Raw genomic sequence first — 21458 nt, forward strand, 5'->3', positions numbered from 1 at the left:
GCGGCGGAGGAGGCGGAGCCACGTGTCACAGGGACGGGGGCGGGACGGGGGCGGGACGGGGCGGGGCTTCGGGTCAGCTGACCCAGGCGGCGCAGGCAGAGCCCAGAAGCCGGGACCCGCGGCGGAACTTGACACGGTGAGTGGGAATTGAGGTTGGGGGCAAGCCTGAAGGCGCGCGGGTCGGGACTCTGGGGCGTCGCGGCCACATCTTTCCAACTACTTCTTACAGCCCCTGGACTGTTTTGGGGCTTCTGTCCCCTCCTTGCGGCGCGAGATCCGCAGACGAGGCTCTGGGCCGGGATTAGCTGGACCCTCAGAAGCATACGTCCCCCTCCTGAGCATGGTCTCGGACCAGCCTGGCCAGGGTTTGGGGGGTCTGGGTCCTCTTTTCACCTCCTGGTTCCGGCGGACGGGCCCCATCGTTTCCGACGGCTTTGTTTTCCCCAGGGCAGGCAGGGGAGGGGGCCTCGCGGCGTTTGAGCGCTGATCCCAGCAGCTGCCCTGTCATTATCCCTGCCAAACAGGTGGCCCGCGCTGGTCTTACTTACCAGGTGGCCAAGGACTCGGAGGCCTGGAGGGGGTGGGCCGCCAGTGGGGACTCCCCTCCCCTCCACCTACGAGGTGGTTTTACAGGGATCCCAGATTGCTCTCCCCTGCTCAGGCCTGGGACGAGTTGGGAAGTGTGTACGTGGGGAGGCTGGGTTTGGAAGTGTTGGGACTGGCGCCCGTCTTGTCCCTGCAACCCTTAACCAAAGGCTGGTTTGTCCCATGGTCTCAGGGAAGGTGGTGGGGGGACATGGTACAACCAAAGCAGAGTAATACTCATCCCTGGCTATTCCTACTGAGTGTTTACTCTCTGCCAGGCTCCATTCTAATCCCTTGGCCTGGATCCTGTCATTTAATTCTGCGGTCGGCCTAGGAGGTGGGTACATAGGTTATCCCCCCATTGTATAGACTGGAATTCTGAGGCTGTCACTTGCCCTGGAATTCTATGCTGTGGGCATTAAGCAGGTCAGTTCCCTAGTGCTCTCTCCTCAAACTTGGGTCATCTGAGCTCACAGCTAGTTTGTTTGTTTCCTTCCTTCCTTCCCTGTCTATCCCTCTTTCTCTGTCCCTCTCCTTCCTTTTCCTGTCTGTCTCCCTCTTTCTCTGTCTCCTCTCTCTTCCTCAGCACTGTCTGAACCTTTACTGTGCAGCTGGTCTTGCTGGCCCTGAGAGTCAGTCATGGCTAGGGTGAAGGGAGGGGTGTGGACTTGAGGAGCCAGAGTAGCTGAGGACTGTGATAAGCATTCTTCAGCTTTGTGAAGGGGGAGGGAAGAGGTGACAGGTGTCTTCCAGCCAGCCTTTGCAAGGCATCTTTGAGATGGCATGTTAGAACTGTGTCTCCTTACCAGGACTTCCAGGGAGAGGACACTCCTAAGGGAAAAGACCACATGTGCAGAAGCCTGGAGGCCTGCTGCTTCCCTGGGAAGCTATCACGGGAAGCATCTCCCTGACTCATCTTGGAATCCGGTAGGAGAGCTTAGGTGTGGCCCGAGATGCCTTCTCCAGTGTAGGTTTTCCCAAAGCATGGCCAAGTGCATCAGAATCAGCTGAGGTTGCCTTTTTTTTTTAAGGGTTTACTTTTAAGCAATCTCTGTACCCAACTTGGGGCTTGAACTCACAACCCTGAGATCAAGAGTTGCACGGTCTACGAGATAAACCAGTCAGGCGCCCCTGGGGTTGCTTCTGAAGTCCAGAGGCACTGAGCCTGAATTCTGGGCACGTGCTCTCTGTGGTTCCAAGACGCCCACCCCTGCTGTGGTCCTTGTCAAATCTCTGGATGCAGTCAAACTTTGTTGCAACCCTGTACATCCATCCTCACAGTGCTGTCTGACCAGGAGGTGGGCCCATTCCCAGAACCCAGGCCTGGGGCCAGGCTGACTCTCTAGCTGGGTCAGGACCTCCAGATGATGGGCCCTGTGTGCAGCTGCCCCCAGAGGACAGCCCCTTCTGGTTGGGATTCAGGCGTGTCTCAGTGTCCCCAGCTGTGCTTATGCCCTGTGCGAGATCAGGGAGCACCTGCCCTGTGCTCTGGGCCCTGTGAGCCAAGCTACAATCATCCAGGTACCCTCTTCCCTCACTGGGCAGGCGTTCCCTTCATTTCCTCCCTCACCTGGTGGAAAGGGAGTGAGAGCGTGGCCACAGGGTGTTCGAGCTCCTGGCCTCTCATCCTCACGACACCCCCCTGCATGGCTTGGTCAGGCCCGGGGCTGAGAGTCTTCCTTACCTGCATTTCATCTCTACCACCAACCCCAAGGAGCCAGTGTCATCAGTCCCACTTCACAGACAGGCTCAAACAGGTTCCTCACTCGGGCAGGGCGACCCAACTGTACCTGGAACATGGGGGCAGTCTCCCCCAGCTCGCGGGAAAATTACGAGGGTGTCAGTGTATTACAGTGGGGAGAGGGAGCGGCACACTCAGAATCTGTAAAAAAGGGCGTTGGGGGGTGACCGGGGGACAAAAGAACTTGCTTTTTTTTTTTTTTTTTTTTTAAGATTTTAATTATTTATTGACAGAGAGCATGAGCACACAAGCAGGGGGAGCAGTAGGCAGAGGGAGAAATGGAAGGTAGCTGGAGAGGATCCCAGTAAAGCCTCTGAGCATGGGGGACACACACACACACACACAGCCGCCTTCTGGCTGCTGGGGCGCTTGGACAGTCAGCCAGACCACAGGCTGGGGAGGGGGGTCCTACCACATCCAGGTAAAGAAGCGCCTGAGGCAGCATGGCACGGTGGCTAGGAGTCGGGGTTTGGGGCCCATCCTGGGTTTGGCTCCTGCCTCTGCCGCTTCCTGGCTGGGTGCAAGTCACTTCCCTGGTTCCTTGGATATATTTGGAGCTCCCCCGCCCCCTTCATGCCCCTTCAGGGCAAAATGAGTAAAATGCCTGCAAGGTATTTAGCCCAGGGCTGGTGAAGAGCTTCTTAATCAGGGGCTGTGGTGAGTCTCGCCTGGTGGAGATGGCGCCGTCTGGCTCCGCTTTCTGTCCCTTCTCTGGGACTGTCGCACAGACAGTGAGTGCTATAGTCACTGTGCAGGCTGCCAGGGCATCGGGAGGGGGACTTTCCTGCCTGCCCTGCAACCAGCCACTTTGGGCTTTGAACGGGGAAGTGGCCCTGGTCGCCTGGTACCCTATCCCGCCCACGCTGCTCCTGGAGAATTCTGCTTGAGTGCCAGCCATCTGTGCAAGCCCTGGACCCACCTGGCTCTTATTCTCCATCTGCCTTCTCTGACCCTCTGTAGGTGACAGTCCTACTTTCTTTTCTTTCTTTTTTAAATTTTTAAAAATTTATTTATTTATTTATTTGACAGAGAGACACAGTGAGAGAGGGAACACAAGTAAGGGAAAGTGGGAACTGAGCAGGGAGCCCGATGTGGGGCTGGATCCCAGGACCCTGGGGTCATGACCTGAGCCGAAGGCAGACACTTAATGACTGAGCCACCCAGGTACCCCAGTCCTACTTTCAGTGAGAAAATACTTAATGGGGGCTGGTCTCTATAGATGTAATTTACAGAACAAGAGATCAGAAACAATGTAAACATTGGCGAGTTGTAACAAAGTGATGCTGTGGGTTCATTGTGTGAATTCATATAAGGGGCAGGACTTGAGGGAGACACTGTGAGGACCCCTTTTACAGCTGAGGGAACTGAGGCACAGGGAGGCTGAGGCATTTGCCCAGAGTCGCAGCACTGACCAGTGCTAAAAAAACTGGCATTTGGACACACTTGTCCGCTGACCGCTGATCTAGCACTGTCCCCGCACAGGTGGTGTGTGTACTTGAAGCTGATTGTGCCCTCCGGTTCAGAGGCTCAGTCTGTGCCGGGCAATGAAACTGGGGGTGGGCGTTGCTGGAGGTGGTGCTGACAGGATCCAGACCTGCCGAGGCTCAAGGCCCCCTTTCTTTCTCCCTGTACAGTCCTCCCCCCATCCTGCGGCAGCCATGGTCTGGAAGAAGCTGGGCCCCGGCAACTTCTCCGACTGCCCCAATGGCTCCCGCCGGTGGATATGGGACGTGTTCGGCGAATGCGCCCAGGACGGCTGGGATGAGGCCAGTGTGGGCCTGGGCTTGATCTCCATTGTCTGTTTTGCAGCATCCACCTTCCCGTGAGTGGTGGCTGGGGGGCGGGACCAGGACAGGGGAGCGGGTTGGGGCCATGGCTTCAGGCACTGCCTGGAGGAGAGGTCTGTCCGACCTGCCTTGGGCCTCTCCAGACTCAAGGCCAAACGGACTCCTTCCTCCACTCCCACTCACTGATTTCCAGCACACCCTGGAGGACCCTACCCTGAAGCCCGGCCAAGGCCAACACACAGGTGACAGTAACAGTATTAACCCTTGCTGTTTGTTCAGTGCACGCTACATACCTCAGTTCTGAGCACTTGTCATGTTTTTACCTCGTTTAAGCCTCATAACCGTGTAACTGTCCCTACTTAGGAGGGAACGGAAAGCCAGAGAGGCTAAGTCACTTGCTCTAGGTTGTACTGCTAAGAGAGAAAGCAGGGGTTGGGAGGGCTGCCATGCCTTGTCCTGTGACAGTCTGGTGATGGGTGGGCGAGCGTGATTACAAGAGAGTGTGACCACTGTTGTGACTGAGGAACAGGGACACGCTGTGACCTGGGGGAGTCACTTTGCTGCTCTGTACCTCAGCTTGCTCATCTGTAAAATGGGCACGGTGTTGATGACCTCCCAGGCTTGCCGTGACGACGGCACGAAGGACCTGGGGCCTTTGCACCATGTGGGCACAGTCCTGTGGCTGGTTGGAGGGGGTGGGCATTAGGGGCCCCGGGGAGAAGGGAGGTCGAAGAGGTCACCGAGGACACTGTGCCGTGAGGCTTCTCCACTGTTAGGAAATGGGTGCTTTATCCTGAGGGAGAAAGATAAGGCTTTAATCAGGAGCTCAGCATTTTCTAAAAATGGCTTTATGGAGAGATAGTCCACATACCATAGAATTAGTCCATTTACATGTATAATTCAGTGTTTTTAGTGTATCCGCAGAGTTGTATAACCAATGCCAAAATCCGTTTTAGAATACTTCCATCACCCTAAAAAGAAACCCCCAAAGAAATGAGTCATCCCTGATTTCGCCCGGAGCTCCTAGCCCTGGGCAACTACCCCTCTTCCTCCTGTTGCTGTAGATTTGCCGACTCTGGACATTTCCTGTAAATGGAATCAGAGAGCATGTGAAAGTCCAGCTTCTTCCCCTTAACAGAACCTCTTCAAGACTTTCCTGTGCAGTCGCTGTAATGTTCCCCGTGCGACAGGCCACCATTTACTCAGCCGGTTGCTGATAAATGTGGCTTTGTCTCTACTGTGAACATTCCTGTGCAAGTTTCTGTGGGCACATATGTTTTGACTTCTCTTGGGTATATGCTTACGTAGTGAAATTGCTGGGTCATGGGGTAATGCTATGTTTAATCTTTCAAAGATGTTTAAAAAAACATTGTTAAGTCCGGTTTCAAGATTTGGCCTAGCCCTAGTGATGTCATTTGGGGCCTCTGGTTTTCTTTTTTCCTTTTTCTTTTTTAATGTGTTCAAGGAGCAAGTTTATTTATTTATTTTTTATTATGGTCTTTTAAGATTTTATTTATTTATTTATTTGAGAGAGACAGGAGAAAGAGGGAGCATAAACATGGGGAGCTTCAGAGGGAAGGAGAAGCAGATGCTCCCCTGAGCAGGGAGCCCCGTGCAGGACTTGATTCCAGGACCATGGGATCATGACCTGAGGTGAAGGCAGATGCTTCACCAACTGAGCCCCCCAGGCACCCCTGGTTTTCTATGTATGTGTGTGTGTGTGCATGCATATATATATATATATATATATATTTTTTTTTTTTAAGATTTTATTTTTTTTTGAGATTTTATTTATTTATTTGACAGACAGAAATCACAAGTAGGCAGAGAGGCAGGCAGAGAGAGAAGAGGAAGCAGGCTCCCTGCAGAGCAGAGAGCCTGATGCGGGGCTTGATCCCAGGATGCTGGGATCATGACCCAAGCCGAAGGCAGAGGCTTTAACCCACTGAGCCACCCAGGCACCCCTTTATTTTATTTTTTTAAGTAATCTTTACATCCAACGTGGGGTTCGAACTCACAACTCCGAGATCAAGAGTCTCGTGCTCCACAGACTCTGCCAGCCAGCCTGGTGCCTTCTGTGGTTTTCTTTCTAACAGGGAACCGTCAGACCGGTTTTCAAAGTGGCTTCACCATTTCCATTCCCTTGCGTGTGAGGTTACAGTGCGTCCATATCCTCATCGAGGCGTACTTTCTGTCTTTTTTTATTATACTTTATTTGACAGAGATCACAAGTAGGCAAAGAGGCAGGTGGGGGGGTGGGGAGCAGGCTCCCCACTGAACAGAGAGCCCCATGATGGGCTTGATCCCAGGACCCTGAGACCATGACCTGAGCTAAAGGCAGAGGCTTAACCCATTGAGCCACCCAGGTGCCCTATTTTTTTTTTTTTTTTTTTTTTAAGATTTTACTTATTTATTTGACAGCGAGAGAGCACAAGCAGGGGCAACAGTACAGGGAGAGGGAGAAGCAGGCTCCCAGTTGAGCCAGGAGCCCCATGTGGGGCTCGATCCCAGGACCCTAGGATCAGGACCTGAGCTGAAGGCAGAGCCTTAACCATGAGCCACGCAGGCGCCCCCATTTGTCTATTTTTCAATTGGATTATTTGCCCTTTTGTTGTTAAATTGTAAGAGTTCTCTCTCTCTTTTTTTTTTTTATGATTTTATTTATTTATTTACGAGAGAGAGCGCACGAATGGTGGGGAGGGGCAGAGGGAGAGGGAGAAGCAGGCCCCCAGCTGAGCAAGGAGCCTGATGTGGGGCTCCATCCCAAGACCCCGAGATCATGACCTGAGCTGAAGGCAAACCCTGAACCGACTGAGCCACCCAGGCGTCTTCAGTTGCAAATGTTCCTTATATATTCTGGATACAACAGCGTCATGATTTGCAAGTATTTTCTCCCATTCTCTGGTTCTCTTTTCGCTTTCTTGATTGCGTCCTCGGAAGCACAGAAGTTCTGCATTTGGATGATGTCCCGCTTATCTCTTTTTATCTTTTTTGCTTGTGCTTTTGGTGTCATATCTAAAAAAACATCGATGCCTTATCCAAGTGACAGAGATTTACCCTGATTGTAACCGGGGCACAGGGGCACAAGAGCATCTGGCTCTGGCGGGGAGGCGGGTGGCCAGATCCAGTTCAGCCACTCGCTGCCGACCAAATCCAACGGCAGAGACGCGAGTGGTGGTGGAGCGAGAAAGCGGTTTATCTCTGTGAGGCCAACACCAGGAGACCCACAAACTGGCGTAGACTGTCTCACAAGTGCTGACAGTCCTTCCAGAATTATATAAGGAAAGTTGGGGACGATGGCCGGTCGGTAACATGCAGTGGGGCGGTGAAGTCTGGTCGGTCATGGTCATGGGCTCAGTCACTCCAGATCTCCCGGACACAGGACGGTCCTGGTTGCTTGAGGAGGTAGTTCCACTTCCCTTCCTGGGATCCTTTGCCCACGGGGTCTTCTGCCTGAGTTAAGGAATAAACTAGAAAGAAGAACTTTATCAATTAGAAAGTTCGAGGTCAAGGAGCAGCTGGGTGGTTCACTCAGGTAAGCCTCCGACTCTAGAATTTGACTCAGGTCTTGATGTCAGGGTGGTGAGGTCAAGCCCTGTGCTGGGTGTGAAGTGTACTTAAAAATCAAGTATAGGGGCGCCTGGGTGGCTCAGTGGGTTAAGCCGCTGCCTTCGGCTCAGGTCATGATCTCAGGGTCCTGGGATCGAGTCCCGCATCGGGCTCTCTGCTCCGCAGGGAGCCTGCTTCCCTCTCTCTCTCTCTGTCTGCCTCTCCATCTACTTGTGATTTCTCTGTCAAATAAATAAATAAAATCTTTAAAAAAAAAATTTAAAAAAAAAATAATAAAAAAAAAAATCAAGTATAGAAAGTTTGAGGTCAGAGTGGGGCTAGTCAAGCCCTCTTGCGTTATCTTTTCCTCGAACAGTTTTATAGATTGACCTGATTTTGATGCCAGTGCCCATGTGTATTTTTTCCCACACCGCCACACAGTGAACGCCATTCAGACACTGTATACCCTGGGTCAGCATCAGATCCCACAGGCAAAGGGCTCAGTCTCACAGGACTGCCCCTCCCCCTTCAGAGGTCAGTCACAAGTTCAGGTTGTCACTTCTGCTTCTGACAGGTGTGGACCGGCTATAGACTGGAGGTCCCAACAAAGCCCCTGCTTGGGTTTGATTAATTTGCTGGAGCAGCTCATGGAAGTCAGAGAAACTTGACTCAGTAGATCACTGGTGTTTTACGAAGGGATACAGGGAAGAGCCAGATGGGAGAGATGCAAGGGGCTGAGGATGCGGGCGGGGCGCCAGGAGCTTTTGGTTCCTCTCCCGGGGCGCCACTCTCCCTGAGCACGTTCACTGACCCAGAAGCTCTCTGAACCTATCCATTCGAGTTCTTCTGGAGGCTTCGCTGCACAGGAATGATGGATGACATCATTGGCCAGTGGTGATTGAACTCCGTCTCCGGCCCCTCTCCGCTCCCCGGAGGTCAGGGGAATGGGACTGAAAGTTCCAAGGGTTTCATCACATCATGGCAGCCAGCCCGCATCTTTAGGGCACACTGAGGCTTTCCAAAAGTCACCTCATTAACTAACAAATGCACCTTTATTGCTCAAATCACTTAGGAAATTCCAAGAGTTTTAGGAACTCTCTGCCAGGGATGGGGTGAAAACCAAATATATTCTTTTCTTTTCTTTCTTCTCTTTTCTCTCTTTTTTTCTTTTTCCTTTTCTTTTCCCTTTTCTTTCTTTCCTTTTCCTTTCTTTCAGCAGAGCAAGAGGGAGAGAGAGAATCGTAAGCAGCTCCAAGCCCAGCATGGAGCCCCACTTGGGGCTCAGAACCCTGAGATCATGACCTGAGCCAAAATCAAGTCTCTGATACTTAACCGACAAAATCCTCCTGACTAAATTTGAAGATACAGTCTGTGTTATCAAGCCATTAAGGAATTGGGCAGCATCCCGTCTAGCAAACAGAGATGTTCCCGAGAGTTTTATAAAATGGAAGGTTTTATAGGAAAGAGGCTGGGCACGAAATGACTGAGGGAGGAAGGATTATATCAGGCAAGTTCACTTTCCTGCAGGGGGTCTTAGTAGATGATCTCATCTTCCTTTGTGGGGGATGGAGAGGGCCCGTGTGATAGATTACCTCATGTGATAGATTACCTCATGACTACCGGCCAGAAAATTCCTGACCCATTAAGGCTACATTTCTGTGTGATTAGGTTAGTTATTAAGCCTCTGTTTGTTGATTTGGCCTAAGCGACTCCCATCTTGGGCCTGTGGTTTTCTTTTTCATGGGTTTTTGCTACAGTTTGAGTTATATTTTGTGTATGGTATGGGGTAGGGGTCCAGTCTCATTCTTTTGCATGGAGATGTCTGGTTGTCCCAGTACTCGGTGTTTCAAAGGCGTTCTTTTCCCCATGGAGTTATCCTACTACCTCATTGTGGACTTGACATTTTCATTGAATTAGCTTGTTCCCGGTGCCATAGTAGGTATGTTGCAAGTAAACAAAACAGATGCTTTCCTTGCCTTTGCAGAGTTTCCAATCCAGCCATCTTTAAAAGGCCGTCTGGGAGTCATAGGGAAGGACTGGAGGGACAGGAAGCGAGATTTGAGGCAGGAAGGCCAAATCGCATGTCCTAGAAGGGGCTTTAAGGGCCACAGGCTACACCTTTATTAGGGGCCTCCCTGGTGCCAGACCTGAGCTGGACACTCTTCTTGCCCTCAGGAGGCTTGAGTCCAGGAGAGACTAGGATGTCCCGTGGTACCAAGGAGGAAGTAGGGGACACTGGCGAGCTTGTGTCAAGGCAGGCCTGGGGGAGGAAGTGAGATTTCCTGAGCCATGGAAGACAAAGGGGAAGAGGAGGGGGGAGACTGGCTGCTGGTGAGTCTGGAGAAAGGGAAATAGGTCCCCCTTGGGGGCGGCGGCAGGGGGACAGCTGGCCCTGGGGGCTCCCCGGAAGAGCAGCGGGAGGCTCGAAATGATTGCAGCCAGCCGGGGGCTTTAGAAAGATCCTTGAGAGGGATGACAGATTCAGGGGGAACCAAGCTTGGGTAGGACACAGAGGCACGCAGACTGGGTGGGGGGGGGGAGTGGGGGCGGGAGGGTGTCCACGGGAGGAGGAGGAGGAAGAAGCTTGGCCATGGGAAGGACCAGGGCCATACCCGGCATTCTCAGTTTCTGACTCGGGTCTTGGGGAAGATGAAGTGCCATTTAGTCCCCCTTTAATTAAATACACACAGACAAGGGATGCCTGGGTGGCCCTGTCGGGTAAACAGCTGACTCTTAGTTTCGGCTCAGGTCATATCGGGCCTGGAGCTCAGCCCCTGCTTGGGATTCTCTCCCTCTGCCACGCCCCTCTTGTGCTCTAGCTCGCTCTCTCTCAAATAAATAAATACATCTTTTTTTTTTTTTTTTAAAGATTTTATTTATTTATTTATTTGACAGAGAGAGATCACAAGCAGGCAGAGAGGCAAGCAGAGAGAGAGAGGAGGAAGCAGGCTCCCTGCTAGGCAGAGAGCCCAATGCGGGGCTCGATCCCAGGACCCTGAGATCATGACCTGAGCCGAAGGCAGCGGCTTAACCCACTGAGCCACCCAGATGCCCCAATAAATACATCTTTATAAAAAAATTTAAAAAGATTTCTTTCTCTCCCTCTGCCTTTCCCTGCTCTCTAATATATGTGTGTGTGTGTGTGTGTGCATGTGTTTGTATATATTATATATATATAAATATATATGTTAAACAGAAAAAGAGTAAATGGCAGTTGCATAGAGGTGCAGAGAGACTGGAGAGGGAGGGCTCAGGGTCTGGCTGTAATCCTGGCTTCTGGCCTCCATGTGCCCTGAGTCTCCCTGCCCCAGGAGGAGCCTCGGGACTAGACCTGCCCTGGGTTGGTGGGGGGGTAGTCTGCAGGACTGAAGGAGTTCATAGTCAGACCTCTGCCTGAAACCCTTTAACACCTGTTGTCAGCCTGGAGCTCGTGCTGACACTTGGCCTTTGAGGAAAAACCACCAGGGGTGCCTGGGTGGCTCAATGGGTTAAAACCTCTACCTTCAGCTTGGGTCATGATCCCAAGGTCCTGGGATCGAGCCCTGCATTGGGCTCTCTGCTTAGCAGGGAGCCTGCTTCCCTCTCTCTCTCTCTGCCTGCCTCTCTGCCTACTTGTGATCTTTGTCTGTCAAATAAATAAATACAATCTTAAAAAAACAAAAAAAAAAACAACCAAAATACAAACTACCAGGTTATCCAAAGCCCTGAGGTCAAACTCAGGCCATCGCCCAGCCCTGCCACATTGCCCTTTGAAGGCCACAGGCTGTGGTTTGGCCTATCTTATCATCAGCCGCTCCTGAAGATAGGGCAGCGCCAGGCCACAGGTCCCTGCCACAGCCACCCCCCTTCCCCTCCATGGAAGAAAGAATGCAGGGTCCCTGTGACGCGTCTCAGGACCTGACACAAAACGCCAGGTCCCTGCTGGGAGACTCTAGGGTGCTCTGGAGGGGAGTCTCAGGAATGCTATGGATGCTTCAGGAAAGATGCGGCTGCCGCTGAGTTCCCTGGTTGGAAGAGAATCTGCGGGTGAGAATCCCCAAGGGGCACCGAGAGGCTCCCGCAGCTCCCCCTGCCAGCAGGATGGGCTCACAGGTGACGTCCCTGCCTCCCTGGCCCGGGCCCCCTCCTGCCCTGAGCCTGCGTCTCCTTCCTCGGCCGCAGCCAGTACATCAAAGCCTGCAGGACGGGCAACATGGACCAGGCGCTGTCTCTGTGGTTCCTTTTGGGCTGGATTGGAGGGGATTCCTGCAACCTCATCGGCTCCTTCCTCGCTGACCAGCTGCCCCTGCAGGTGGGTCTGACGCGGGGCTGGGGCGGGGCGGGGCGGGGCAGGCCGCCTGGGACAACCATGGCAGAGGGAGGACCCCACCCGGTCCAAACCAGAGCCCTCCCTTGAGCTCCGAGTCCCACTCTGCCCTGATGAGGAGCGCCGGCCACCTCTCCTCCCTCCGTCCAGGCCGGGCCCTCTGCTGTGGGCTAGACAGAGGAGGAGACAGAAGGTCCGAGAGGTGAAATAGGCTGGTCGGCCCCACAGCTGCTGACGGGCTCCTACTCCTCTTGCAGACCTACACGGCGGTGTACTACGTGCTGGCGGACCTGGTGATGCTGTCCCTCTACTTTCACTACAAGTTTAAGAAGCGCCCCTCTCTGCGTGCGTGTGGGGCGTGGAGCAATGGGAGGGGCGCGGGAGGAAGTGGGCTTCCCATTGTGCAGTGATCAGCGCAGCAACGGGCCTTATCTGCAAGCAGGTGTCCCAGAGCGCAGAGAGGGAGGCTGGAGGATGGCTCGTGCATCCGGGCGCGACCACAGGGACCTCCCTCCTCTTGAGGCTCATTCCACAAATGGGGCTTCAGCTGCTCCTCCGTACCTGGCCCTGGGCTTGGAGCTAAGGAGACGAGGACGAGGACACCGGTCTCAGCTGCCCTTGAGGATTGAGAGGGGGCGGGAGTGGAGGGCAGATGGAGGCACTTGGGGGTGGGGCTGTCTCACGAGCATTTCTGCTCTGGGTGATCCTCTCCTGCCCTTGTGTCTCCTTTACGACTCGAGGAGAAGGGTGCTACTACACCCATCCTACAGAGGAGGCATTAAAGCTCAGAGAGGTTGGGTTACTTGCCCGGAGTCACACAGCCACGGAAGGGCAAGGCCAGGACTCAAGTCGTGCCCGGTTTGCTGCCTCTGCTACCTGACCTCGGCTTCCCCCACGTCTCCTGTCCAGTGTCTACCCCCATCAATTCTGCGCTGCTGTTCATCTTGGGGATGGCGTGTGCTGCCCCACTGCTGAGGACCACAGGCCCTGTGGCCGCCCGGAGGGAGGTCTTCCGGGGTCGGACGCTCCTGTCAGTGGAGCCGGGCAGTAAGGTGAGGTGTGGGTCAGTGACGGTGGAGTGCGGCCGGGGGGGCCAGCGGGCTGGGGGGGACTGGCTCATCCCCAGGGCACTGTCCTCTGGCCCCGCCCGGGCCCTGAGCGGCGCCTGCCCTCTCAGCCCTTCACTCAGCAGGAGATCATCGGCTTCGTCATCGGCTCAGTCTCCAGCATGCTCTACCTGCTTTCCCGGCTGCCTCAGATCCGCACCAACGTGAGCCTGGGGCCGGGGCAGGGGGTCCTCCGGGTCAAGGGGTGGGGTCATGGTGCGGAAGGTCTGGGTTCAAACTCACCGTTGGCTTGGGCAAGTGAATCCAGTTCTCCAGCCCTCAGTTTCGGCCTCTGTGAAGTGGGCACAGGTGAGGCCGGTCTCGAGGGGCACAGGTGCCCTGTGTGTGTCTCAGAGAATCAGGAGTCCGGTGAGGGGGCAGAGGCTCAGCCGACAGTCCCGAGAGGAGGGGAGCAAGGGGCGTGCTGGGGCCGGGGAGGCTGGCGGGGCAGTGAGGGGTGCTGGGGCAGGAGAGGCGGCCGTCGGCGGGGCCCCGGGCAGGGGGCGGCCGGTCTCCGCGGACCTGGGACAGGTTGTGGGCATGCTCGCCGGGCACATGGTGAGAAACGTGCCCAGACCCTGCTCAGTGGGACGGGGCAGCGTGGCAGGAGCCCCGTCCCAGGCCTCTCGTCCTTGCCTCCCCACCCCCAGTTCCTGAGGAAGTCCACGCAGGGTGTCTCCTACTCGCTGTTCGCCTTGGTGATGCTGGGGAACACGCTGTACGGGCTGAGCGTGCTGCTCAAAAACCCGGAGGTGGGCGAGAGCGAGGGCAGCTACGTGCTGCACCACCTGCCCTGGCTCGTGGGCAGCTTGGGCGTGCTGCTGCTCGACACTGTTGTATCCTTTGCGGTGGGGACGGAGGTTGCGGGGTGGGTGGGGTGGGGGCAGGGGAGGAGGCGGGCATAGCATCGCTGCAGGCGGCTTCAGCACCCACCCACCCTGCACCCGTCCATGCGCCCGCCCATCCATCCAGAGTGAACCTCCACGGGCCCAGCACCCCGCTAGGTGCCAGATCCGGCAGCGAGCAAGAACCGAGTGGCCCAGGAAGCTCCCAGCTCGGGGCGGAGGTGGTCCGCACACACTTCACCGCGGTGGTGCTGGGCACTGCAGGGAAACCTGCCTGGTGTCACCCCAGGGGCTGTCTTAGTTTAGAAGCTCAGCCAGGGACCCTGCAGTGCCGTTTGAAGCGCCTGGAGGAGAAGAGCGGAGTCAGGCAAAGGCAAGGGAGGGGTGCTTCCGACTCAGCCTATGCCAAGGCCCTGAGGAATCTGGGGAAATCAGTCCCTCCAGGCCAGAGGAGTACAAGCTGGACCCTGGAGGAAGCTGTCCCGAGAGCCTCATGGGAGGGGGCTGTAGCTTGAGACCTTGGCGTCTCAGGGAGGGCTGGGGTGAGAGGGAGGGAAGAGCGTGGCCGTCTTAGCCTCTGCTCGGTTTGGCCTTGACTTTGGCCCCCCAGATCTCCATACAGTTCCTGATATACAGGGACACGGCCACCTCCTCGGAGCGCCAGCCCCTCCTCCCCAGTTGACCCGGACCCAGGCCAAGCCCAGGACAACGGGGATCTCCAGACGCTGCTCCCAAGAAGGGACAAGTGCGGGCAGACATGGTGCTGCTGACCCTGGAGTGGGCCGTGCAGGCAGCCGGGGGTGCCTTAAGGGCCCGGCCCAGGCACCTCCCCCACCTCCGGAACCTGCTGGGTGACTCTTCCAGGAGCCCTGACTGATGGACTCTTCAGGGGGCAGGGAGTGGGGAACGAGGGGGGTGCCGGGGCTCGTCCCCCCCGAGACACACCCCTAGAATCTGAAACTGCTGTCCCTGGGAGCCCCCATGGGGGCTGCAGCTGAGACCTCGGCTCCTCCAAAGGCAGTGGGTGCCCCCCAACTCCCTTCCCTCCGTCTGCCCACGCGCGCACACACACACACACACACACCCCTGGAGCGGGTGTGGTTGTCGCCAGTGTCCCTGGGACTGTCGTGTTGACCGCAGACAGCTCAGTAAACGGCCCCTCCCAGTGAGGCATCTTTCTGGTGCTCCTTCCCCGAGGTGCTGTGGTCTAGGCTGCGCTGGGCAGCCGCGGTGCACAGGGATCCGGGCCCCAGCTTCCAGGTCCCAGGTGGGGGTCTAGAGGCTGAGATGTGGCAGAGCCAAACAGGAGCAGACTGTCCCGCCTCCAGGGGACCTCGGGTTCCGGGACCTGGTTCTCTTTAACAGAATCCACATCCGCGGCTGAGGATCCAGCAGCGAGAATGACGGGGTCCCAGCCCCTCAGTGCTCGGGAAGCAGCAGGGGAAAAAAAAAAAAAGTTAAGGTTCAGATCTTGGTTCTGCCTCTTAGCTTCTCTGTGCCTCAGTTACCTCATCTGTGAAATGGGTGTAATTAGCAGAAGTTAGTCCCAAAGTCTGGCATGTAGTAAGCGTACCATAAAGGTTAGCTTTGGTAATTTTCAGTTGGAGGAGAGGCACTTGCAGATCTCCCTGCAGATCAGAGACCTTCCTGGAGGAGGGTGACATGCAGGAGATCACGTGTGTGTGTGTGCGCGCGCGCGCGCACGTGCACGCGTGCGTGATAGGCAGAAGGATGGAGGTGCAGCAGCAGTGGGAAGGGAGGAGAGGACAGGGCTCAGGCCTGAGCTCTGGTCCTGGACCCCAACTTCACTCTGTCTCCCAGACCCCGTTCTGAGTCCACTTACTGGCCATGCATCTTTGGGTGCCTGAGGGCTGGTCAGGGAGAGAAGCTGTGGCTCTTCCTGCCCGAGGGACAGGAAGGAGCTCACGGGGGTGGGGGAGGCCCGCAGGCCAGTTTGGTGCCACATAGATCGGCAGAGAGTATCCTCCACCAGGCCCGGCTGTGCTGGGCATCTGTGAGGGGGGCGACCGGGCTCTGGTCCTTGTCAGGGAGCGAAGATGGTCGCCCGAGCCTGGGGGTGAGGGCTTTGACCAGAAGATACAAAGTGCCATCAGAATGAGGAGACTCCGCGAAGAAGGCTTCTCGGAGGAGGGGCCCTGGGGTCAATCCTGAAGACGGAGGGGAGTCAGGAAGGGGGAAGGGCGTGCCCAGGTGTGGAGCTGGGGCCGCTGGAAAGCCAGGCTGGGTCGTGGAGCAGGGGCCGGGGCAGTGGCTTACAGCAGGTTGGGGAAAAGAAGGCAGGAATTGGGATCTGGGGAGACCTCAGAGCTGCCTCTGAGGTTCAGGTGGGCAGTGAGGCCAAGTTGGGCCAGTCTGCCGTGTGCCTGTCCTGGTCGTGCCTGCGGAGCCCTGTGTGTACCCTGGCACCGGGCCGGTCTTTGATGAGTGCTGCTTGTATGCTGGGCGGGGTGATATGGGGTCGGTGCAATTAGGATGGCCAGTTTCCAGATGGAAAACAGGCTTCGAGGGATCAAGCACCTTGCTCACGGCGGAGCAGCTTTTTGAACCCCATTCTGTCCCTCATCCCACACCTGCCCGGGACTAGGGCTCTCGGAGTCCCCTCCCTGGCTAGGGGTCCAGAGGGCAGGGCTGTGGGCTACACAGCTTCTCCTTGCGGGCAGCCCAACTTTGGGGGCTTAGGCTCCCTTCCTCCTTCCTGGAGCCCCCAGGCCCTCCCAGGCGAAGCTGCCCCCAGGCGCCAGCTAGCTCTCGCTTGGGCCTTCTTGGGGCACCCTCGCCAGCCATCTTCTGGCTCCCCCCAGGGCCAGGACCTTGCTTGATGTGTTACCGGGGACTCCCTCACCATAGCGGTGAGCACCCCAAGTGCGGGCCTCAGTCAGAGCCGCCTGAGAGAGAGGACGGGTCACAGCCCTGTCCGGAGGACCTTGCCTCGTGAAGGTGGCCTCCTCACTTCCTCCCGGGAAGCACCGGTCTGCGGGGCCATAGCTCTTGCTTTTCTGCCATGCCCAGTCGGCGCTGAGCCACGGTTCTTCCTCCCAAAGGAGGCCCGGGTCTGATGGCTGTGGCCCAGGCAGTACCCTGTCCGACAGAGGAGGGAGTGCTGGTGGTGGAGTGTTTAGGCTCCAGCGCCTGCCGCCGCCACCACCACCACCGGGCAAGAGGCAGGTACGGGATGGCGACATGAGTATCGCCGGTGCCCGGACCCCCCAGCTTCTTCCGGCAGCTCCCCCACATGGACGGGGCCAGGTGGGCAGGCCTGGGTGGGGAGCCCGGGGAGACTTCCCTTCTCACCCCCCCTCCCCGCCCCGGGGTGCACACCTCTTAGCTCGCTGCAGGCAGGGGGTGGCCGGGAGGGGTGAGCGCTCCCACCTAACCCGCAGGCTCGGCGGCATTCTGCTTCCAGGTTTCAGGCCAGACTCAGCCAAGAGGGGCACCACCTTTGTCACTTGTCGGTTGTCCTTGTCCGGAAGGGAGTCTCTCTCTGGACACTCAGGGGGAGCAGGAGGTTGGACCAGTCACCCCAAAAGAGCCCTCGCTTGGCTCTTGACTCTCCCTTGAATGAGATGCCGTGTGTGCAAAGGCCTCTCACAGCGCCTGGTCCCCGTGTCCCCCGAATCCTGGCGGGGACAGGAAGAGCTGGCAGGCAGGTAGCAGTCTCCTAGGAAGCAGAAGGACCCAGCGTGCATGTGGCCCCAGGCCCTTCCAGCCCAGGGTTCTTCAGTGAACTTAATGGGCTTCTTTAAGCCACAATTTGGATATGGCCTTGAGTCCCCAAAGTTGAGAAAGGGGAGCAACCTGCAGCTCACTGCCCTGTTCACCTCTTCTGCTGTTGGACTTGGCTTTCACTGTTGCTGAAAGGAGGGACCGCAGAGGCCGCTGGGTAGACAGCCAGGTGCTGACTTCTGTGACCAGCTGGCCCACCTGCCTCCCTTGAGTGCGCTGAGCGGATCCAGAGGAGGGTTAGCCCCACGGTGGGGGGGGGGGGGGATTGCCCTCTGCTGCGGGTTAACTCCATGCACCTGAGTACTACCACCCAGTCCCCCAGCCCCGTGACAGCCCAAGGACACAGCCACCCACAGGGATCTCTGCGCAGCACACCGGAAGTGCTCTGGGAAGACCAGTTTTTTATCAGTACTTCCCCACGCCCAACAGTGTGGGCAGACGTCTGTCCCGCTCACCCAGCCCACAGTAGGTGCTCAGTAAATGTCTGAGTGAGTGAATGCCCGACACAACGGCCGTCAGGGAGCCTCCGTCTGGTGAAGGTACCAGGCATGGAACCCACGATCGTGGAACTGCTGAGTGTGTGCCCTCGACGTGGGGCGAGAGCGTGCTGTGGGAGCTCTGTCTCAAGACCGCTATTTGAGAAAGGATCAAGTCAGCGATGACTAAATTCGCATGGGAAGTTATGGGTATAGATATACTTCATCTTGCAACATTTCTGCTCACTTGTAGTCATTGCAGATGACCCAGACGCCCAGTATGCGTGAGGAACTGTCAATGGTTTCATTCCCTGGGCGGGTCGAAGATCCGTTGTATGCGACACAGGCTCTTCGTTCTAGGAAGCACTAACGGAGCATTTACTTTGAAAAGTTGCACAAAGTGGGCCGCTGGTTCGGTCGTGGAGCTTGTGACTCCATCTTGGGGTTGGGAGCCTGGGTGGCTGTCAGTGAAGCGTCTGCCTTTGGCTCAGGTCATGATCCCAGGGTCGTGGGATGGAGCCTTGAGACCCTTATGTTGGGCTCCCTGCTCAGAGGGGAGCCTGCTTCTCTGCCTCCCCACTCTATCTCTGTTGCACTCTCTCTAATAAATGAAATCTTAAAAAAAAAAGTTGCATAAAAAAGGTAGAGAACAGTGGTAGGAGAGTCTATGAAGTGATTAAAAAAAATTATTTGACAGAGTAGGGGGAGCAGGAGAGGGAGAAGCACACTCCCCACTGGGCAGGGAGCCCGATGCAGGACTCCATCCCAAGACCCTGGGATCATGACCTGAGCCAAAGGCAGACACTTAACGGAGTCAGTCAGGTGCCCCAGAAATTTTTAAAAATATTTATTTATTTGAGAGGGAGAGAGGGCGTGCGCAACACACTAGTGTGTGTGGCGGCGGGGCAGAGGGAGAGGGACAAGCAGAAGGACAAGCAGACTCGTTGCTGAGCTCAGAGCCTGATGCAAGGCTCAGTCTCATGGCCTCAGGTCACGGTCAAGATCCTTCAGGATCAGGATCTGAGTCGAAATCAAGAGTCGGATGCTTCACTGACTGAGCCACCCAGGTGCCCCTGAAGTAATATTTTGAAAGACACAAAGTAAGGATAGAAAATTAAAAATAAAACATTAAAAATATTTGTACCACATTTCAATTTTAGAAACTTAAATTCTTTAAATTATGAGCTTATATGTTTATATTCTGAACTTCATCTTTTTAAACAGTGAATTGGAGTGTTGGTCATGCGAATTATAACCAATGTTTTTATGAAACAAAAATAACACCAACTTCTTTGAAAGAAATTACTTTTTTTTTTGAAAGATTTTATTTATTTGACATACAGAGATCGCAAGTAGGCAGAGAGGCAGGCAGAGAGAGAGGGGGAAGCAGGTGTCCTGCTGAGCAGAGAGCCTGATGTGGGGCTCGATCCCAGGACCCTGAGATCATTACATGAACCACCAGGTGCCCCAAGAAATTACCTGTTTAATAGATCATCTGCTTCCTAAGGGTGGAAGACAAGAATTGCAAACTCAGTGACGAAGCCCTCAGTCCAAACATTTGCAGCAAAGCTGGTCGGTTCTGGTTGAAGGAACAAGCTGACAAGGTATGATTAAGTAATCTGCTTTTCCTGCTGAAAGTTTTACAAATTTTAGTTATATTGAGAAAATAATGATGAAGCATTTTCACTTCTATGATAAATACTTTTTTTTTTTTAGATTTTATTTATTTATTTGACAGACAGAGATCACAAGCAGGCAGAGGCAGGCAGAGAGAGAGAGAGAGGAAGAAGGCTCCCTGCCGAGCAGAGACCCTGACTTGGGGCTCAATCCCAGGACCCTGGAATCATGGCCTGAGCCGAAGGCAGATGCTTTAACCCACTGAGCCACCCAGGCGCACCTGTGATAGGTAAATTTTAACATTTATTTAACTTACTGTTTGGAATGAGACATACTTTATTTTTTTTTTTTTTTTAATTTTTTTTTTTAAGATTTTTTTTAATTTATTTATTTGAGAGAGAGACAGTGAGAGAGAACATGAGCGAGGAGAAGGTCAGAGAGAGAAGCAGACTCCCCGTGGAGCTGGGAGACCGATGTGGGACTCGATCCCGGGACTCCGGGATCATGACCTGAGCCGAAGGCAGTCGTCCAACCAACTGAGCCACCCAGGCGTCCCGAGACATACTTTATTTTTAAAAAATTGGAAGCCAAATAAAATCTTAAAAAAAAAAAAAAAAAGCGGCACCTGGGTGGCTCAGTGGGTTAAAGCCTCTGCCTTCGGCTCAGGTCATGATCTCAGAGTTCTGGCATCGAGCCCCGCATCAGGCTCTCTGCTCAGCGGGAAGCCTGCTTCCTCCTCTCTCTCTCTGCCTACTTGTGATCTTTGTCTGTCAAATAAATAAATAAAATCTTAAAAAAAAAAAAAAAAATTGAAGCCTTGGGCGCCTGGGGGGGCTCAGCTGGTGAAGCAGCCAGCTCTGGGTTTCAGCTCCGGTCATGATCTTGGGGTCACGTGATCGAGCCCCCTGCGCGGGCTCCTGGCTCAGCTTGGAGTCTGCTTGCCCCGCCCACCCTCTGCTCCTCCCTCTCCCCGGCTCATGTTCTCTCTCTCAAATGAAATCAAATCTTTTTTTTTTTTTTTAAGATTTTATTTGTTTATTTGACAGAGATCACAGTAGACAGAGGCAGGCAGAGAGAGGGAAGCAGGCTCCCTGCTGAGCAGAAAGCCCCATGTGGGACTCTATCCAAGGACCCTGAGATCATGACCTGAGCCGAAAGCAGAGGCTTTAACCCACTGAGCCAGCCAGGCGCCCTGAAATCAAATCTTTAAAAAGTTTTGCAGCTTTTGCTGTAGATGCTTCATCACCAAGAGAACAGGAGGAAAAGCTGGTCTTCTCTTGGAATTCTAAAACAGGCAGGAGGGGCCAGTGAGGGATAGTGGGGTCAGCGGGGGTGGAGTGCACATCCCGCCCCTCTACCCCGCTTCCTGTGAAGTGGGGGTAGACCTGTCAGCCCCTTGGGCATGTGGTTGGGGGGGGGTGTCAGCGCCCATGCCAGCCCCCAGGAGCCCTTTCTCCTTAGTTCGCTGGTTGCCAGGAGCAGAAGCCCACCTGTTGAGCGAGAACGCCTGCCGCAGAGGATGCATGGGGCTCCCCGCGGAGAGGGAAAGGGAGCCCGTGGCATCTGGAAAGACAGAGGCCAAGTCTGCGCCAGGGATCCTGCGAGCAGGAAACCCTCCCTGTGGGAATGAAACTCAGAGTCTGTCCGGCGAGAGCTCCCTGGTTTGGGCAGGGGTCACATCCGCAGCAGGTAGCACCAGAGG

The 21458-nt window shown here is 55.1% G+C and overlaps 1 protein-coding gene across 3 annotated transcripts; it reads left to right on the forward strand.

Annotated features, from left to right (window-relative positions):
• The first annotated feature begins 44 nt into the window (after nt 1–44).
• On the forward strand, nt 45–20100 carry SLC66A1 (solute carrier family 66 member 1). Of its 3 annotated transcripts, none has more exons than XM_059137694.1 (8): nt 45–136; nt 3961–4148; nt 11824–11953; nt 12226–12313; nt 12878–13020; nt 13146–13238; nt 13725–13910; nt 14530–20100. In XM_059137694.1, exons 2-8 carry the CDS (start codon nt 3985–3987, stop codon nt 14599–14601), a joined length of 876 nt encoding a protein of 291 aa, XP_058993677.1. In that variant the 5' UTR covers nt 45–136; nt 3961–3984; the 3' UTR covers nt 14602–20100. The 3 variants fall into 3 exon arrangements, with proteins under 3 accessions (XP_058993677.1, XP_058993678.1, XP_058993679.1); XM_059137695.1 differs by lacking the exon at nt 45–136 and adding an exon at nt 1401–1512; XM_059137696.1 differs by lacking the exon at nt 45–136 and adding an exon at nt 3154–3282.
• Nucleotides 20101–21458: the final 1358 nt, after the last annotated feature.

The sequence above is a fragment of the Mustela lutreola genome, chromosome 10 (genome assembly GCF_030435805.1).
Source record: "Mustela lutreola isolate mMusLut2 chromosome 10, mMusLut2.pri, whole genome shotgun sequence".
NCBI lineage: Eukaryota > Metazoa > Chordata > Mammalia > Carnivora > Mustelidae > Mustela > Mustela lutreola.

Excerpts from the sequence above, each read along its gene's own strand:
- SLC66A1 (XM_059137694.1), top strand. The coding sequence starts at position 3,985 with ATGGTCTGGAAGAAGCTGGGCCCCGGCAACTTCTCCGACTGCCCCAAT. Across the intron at positions 4,149-11,823 it reads TTTGCAGCATCCACCTTCCC|CCAGTACATCAAAGCCTGCA; the intron begins GTGAGTGGTGGC and ends CCTCGGCCGCAG. Across the intron at positions 13,911-14,529 it reads TGCTGCTGCTCGACACTGTT|ATCTCCATACAGTTCCTGAT; the intron begins GTATCCTTTGCG and ends TTGGCCCCCCAG.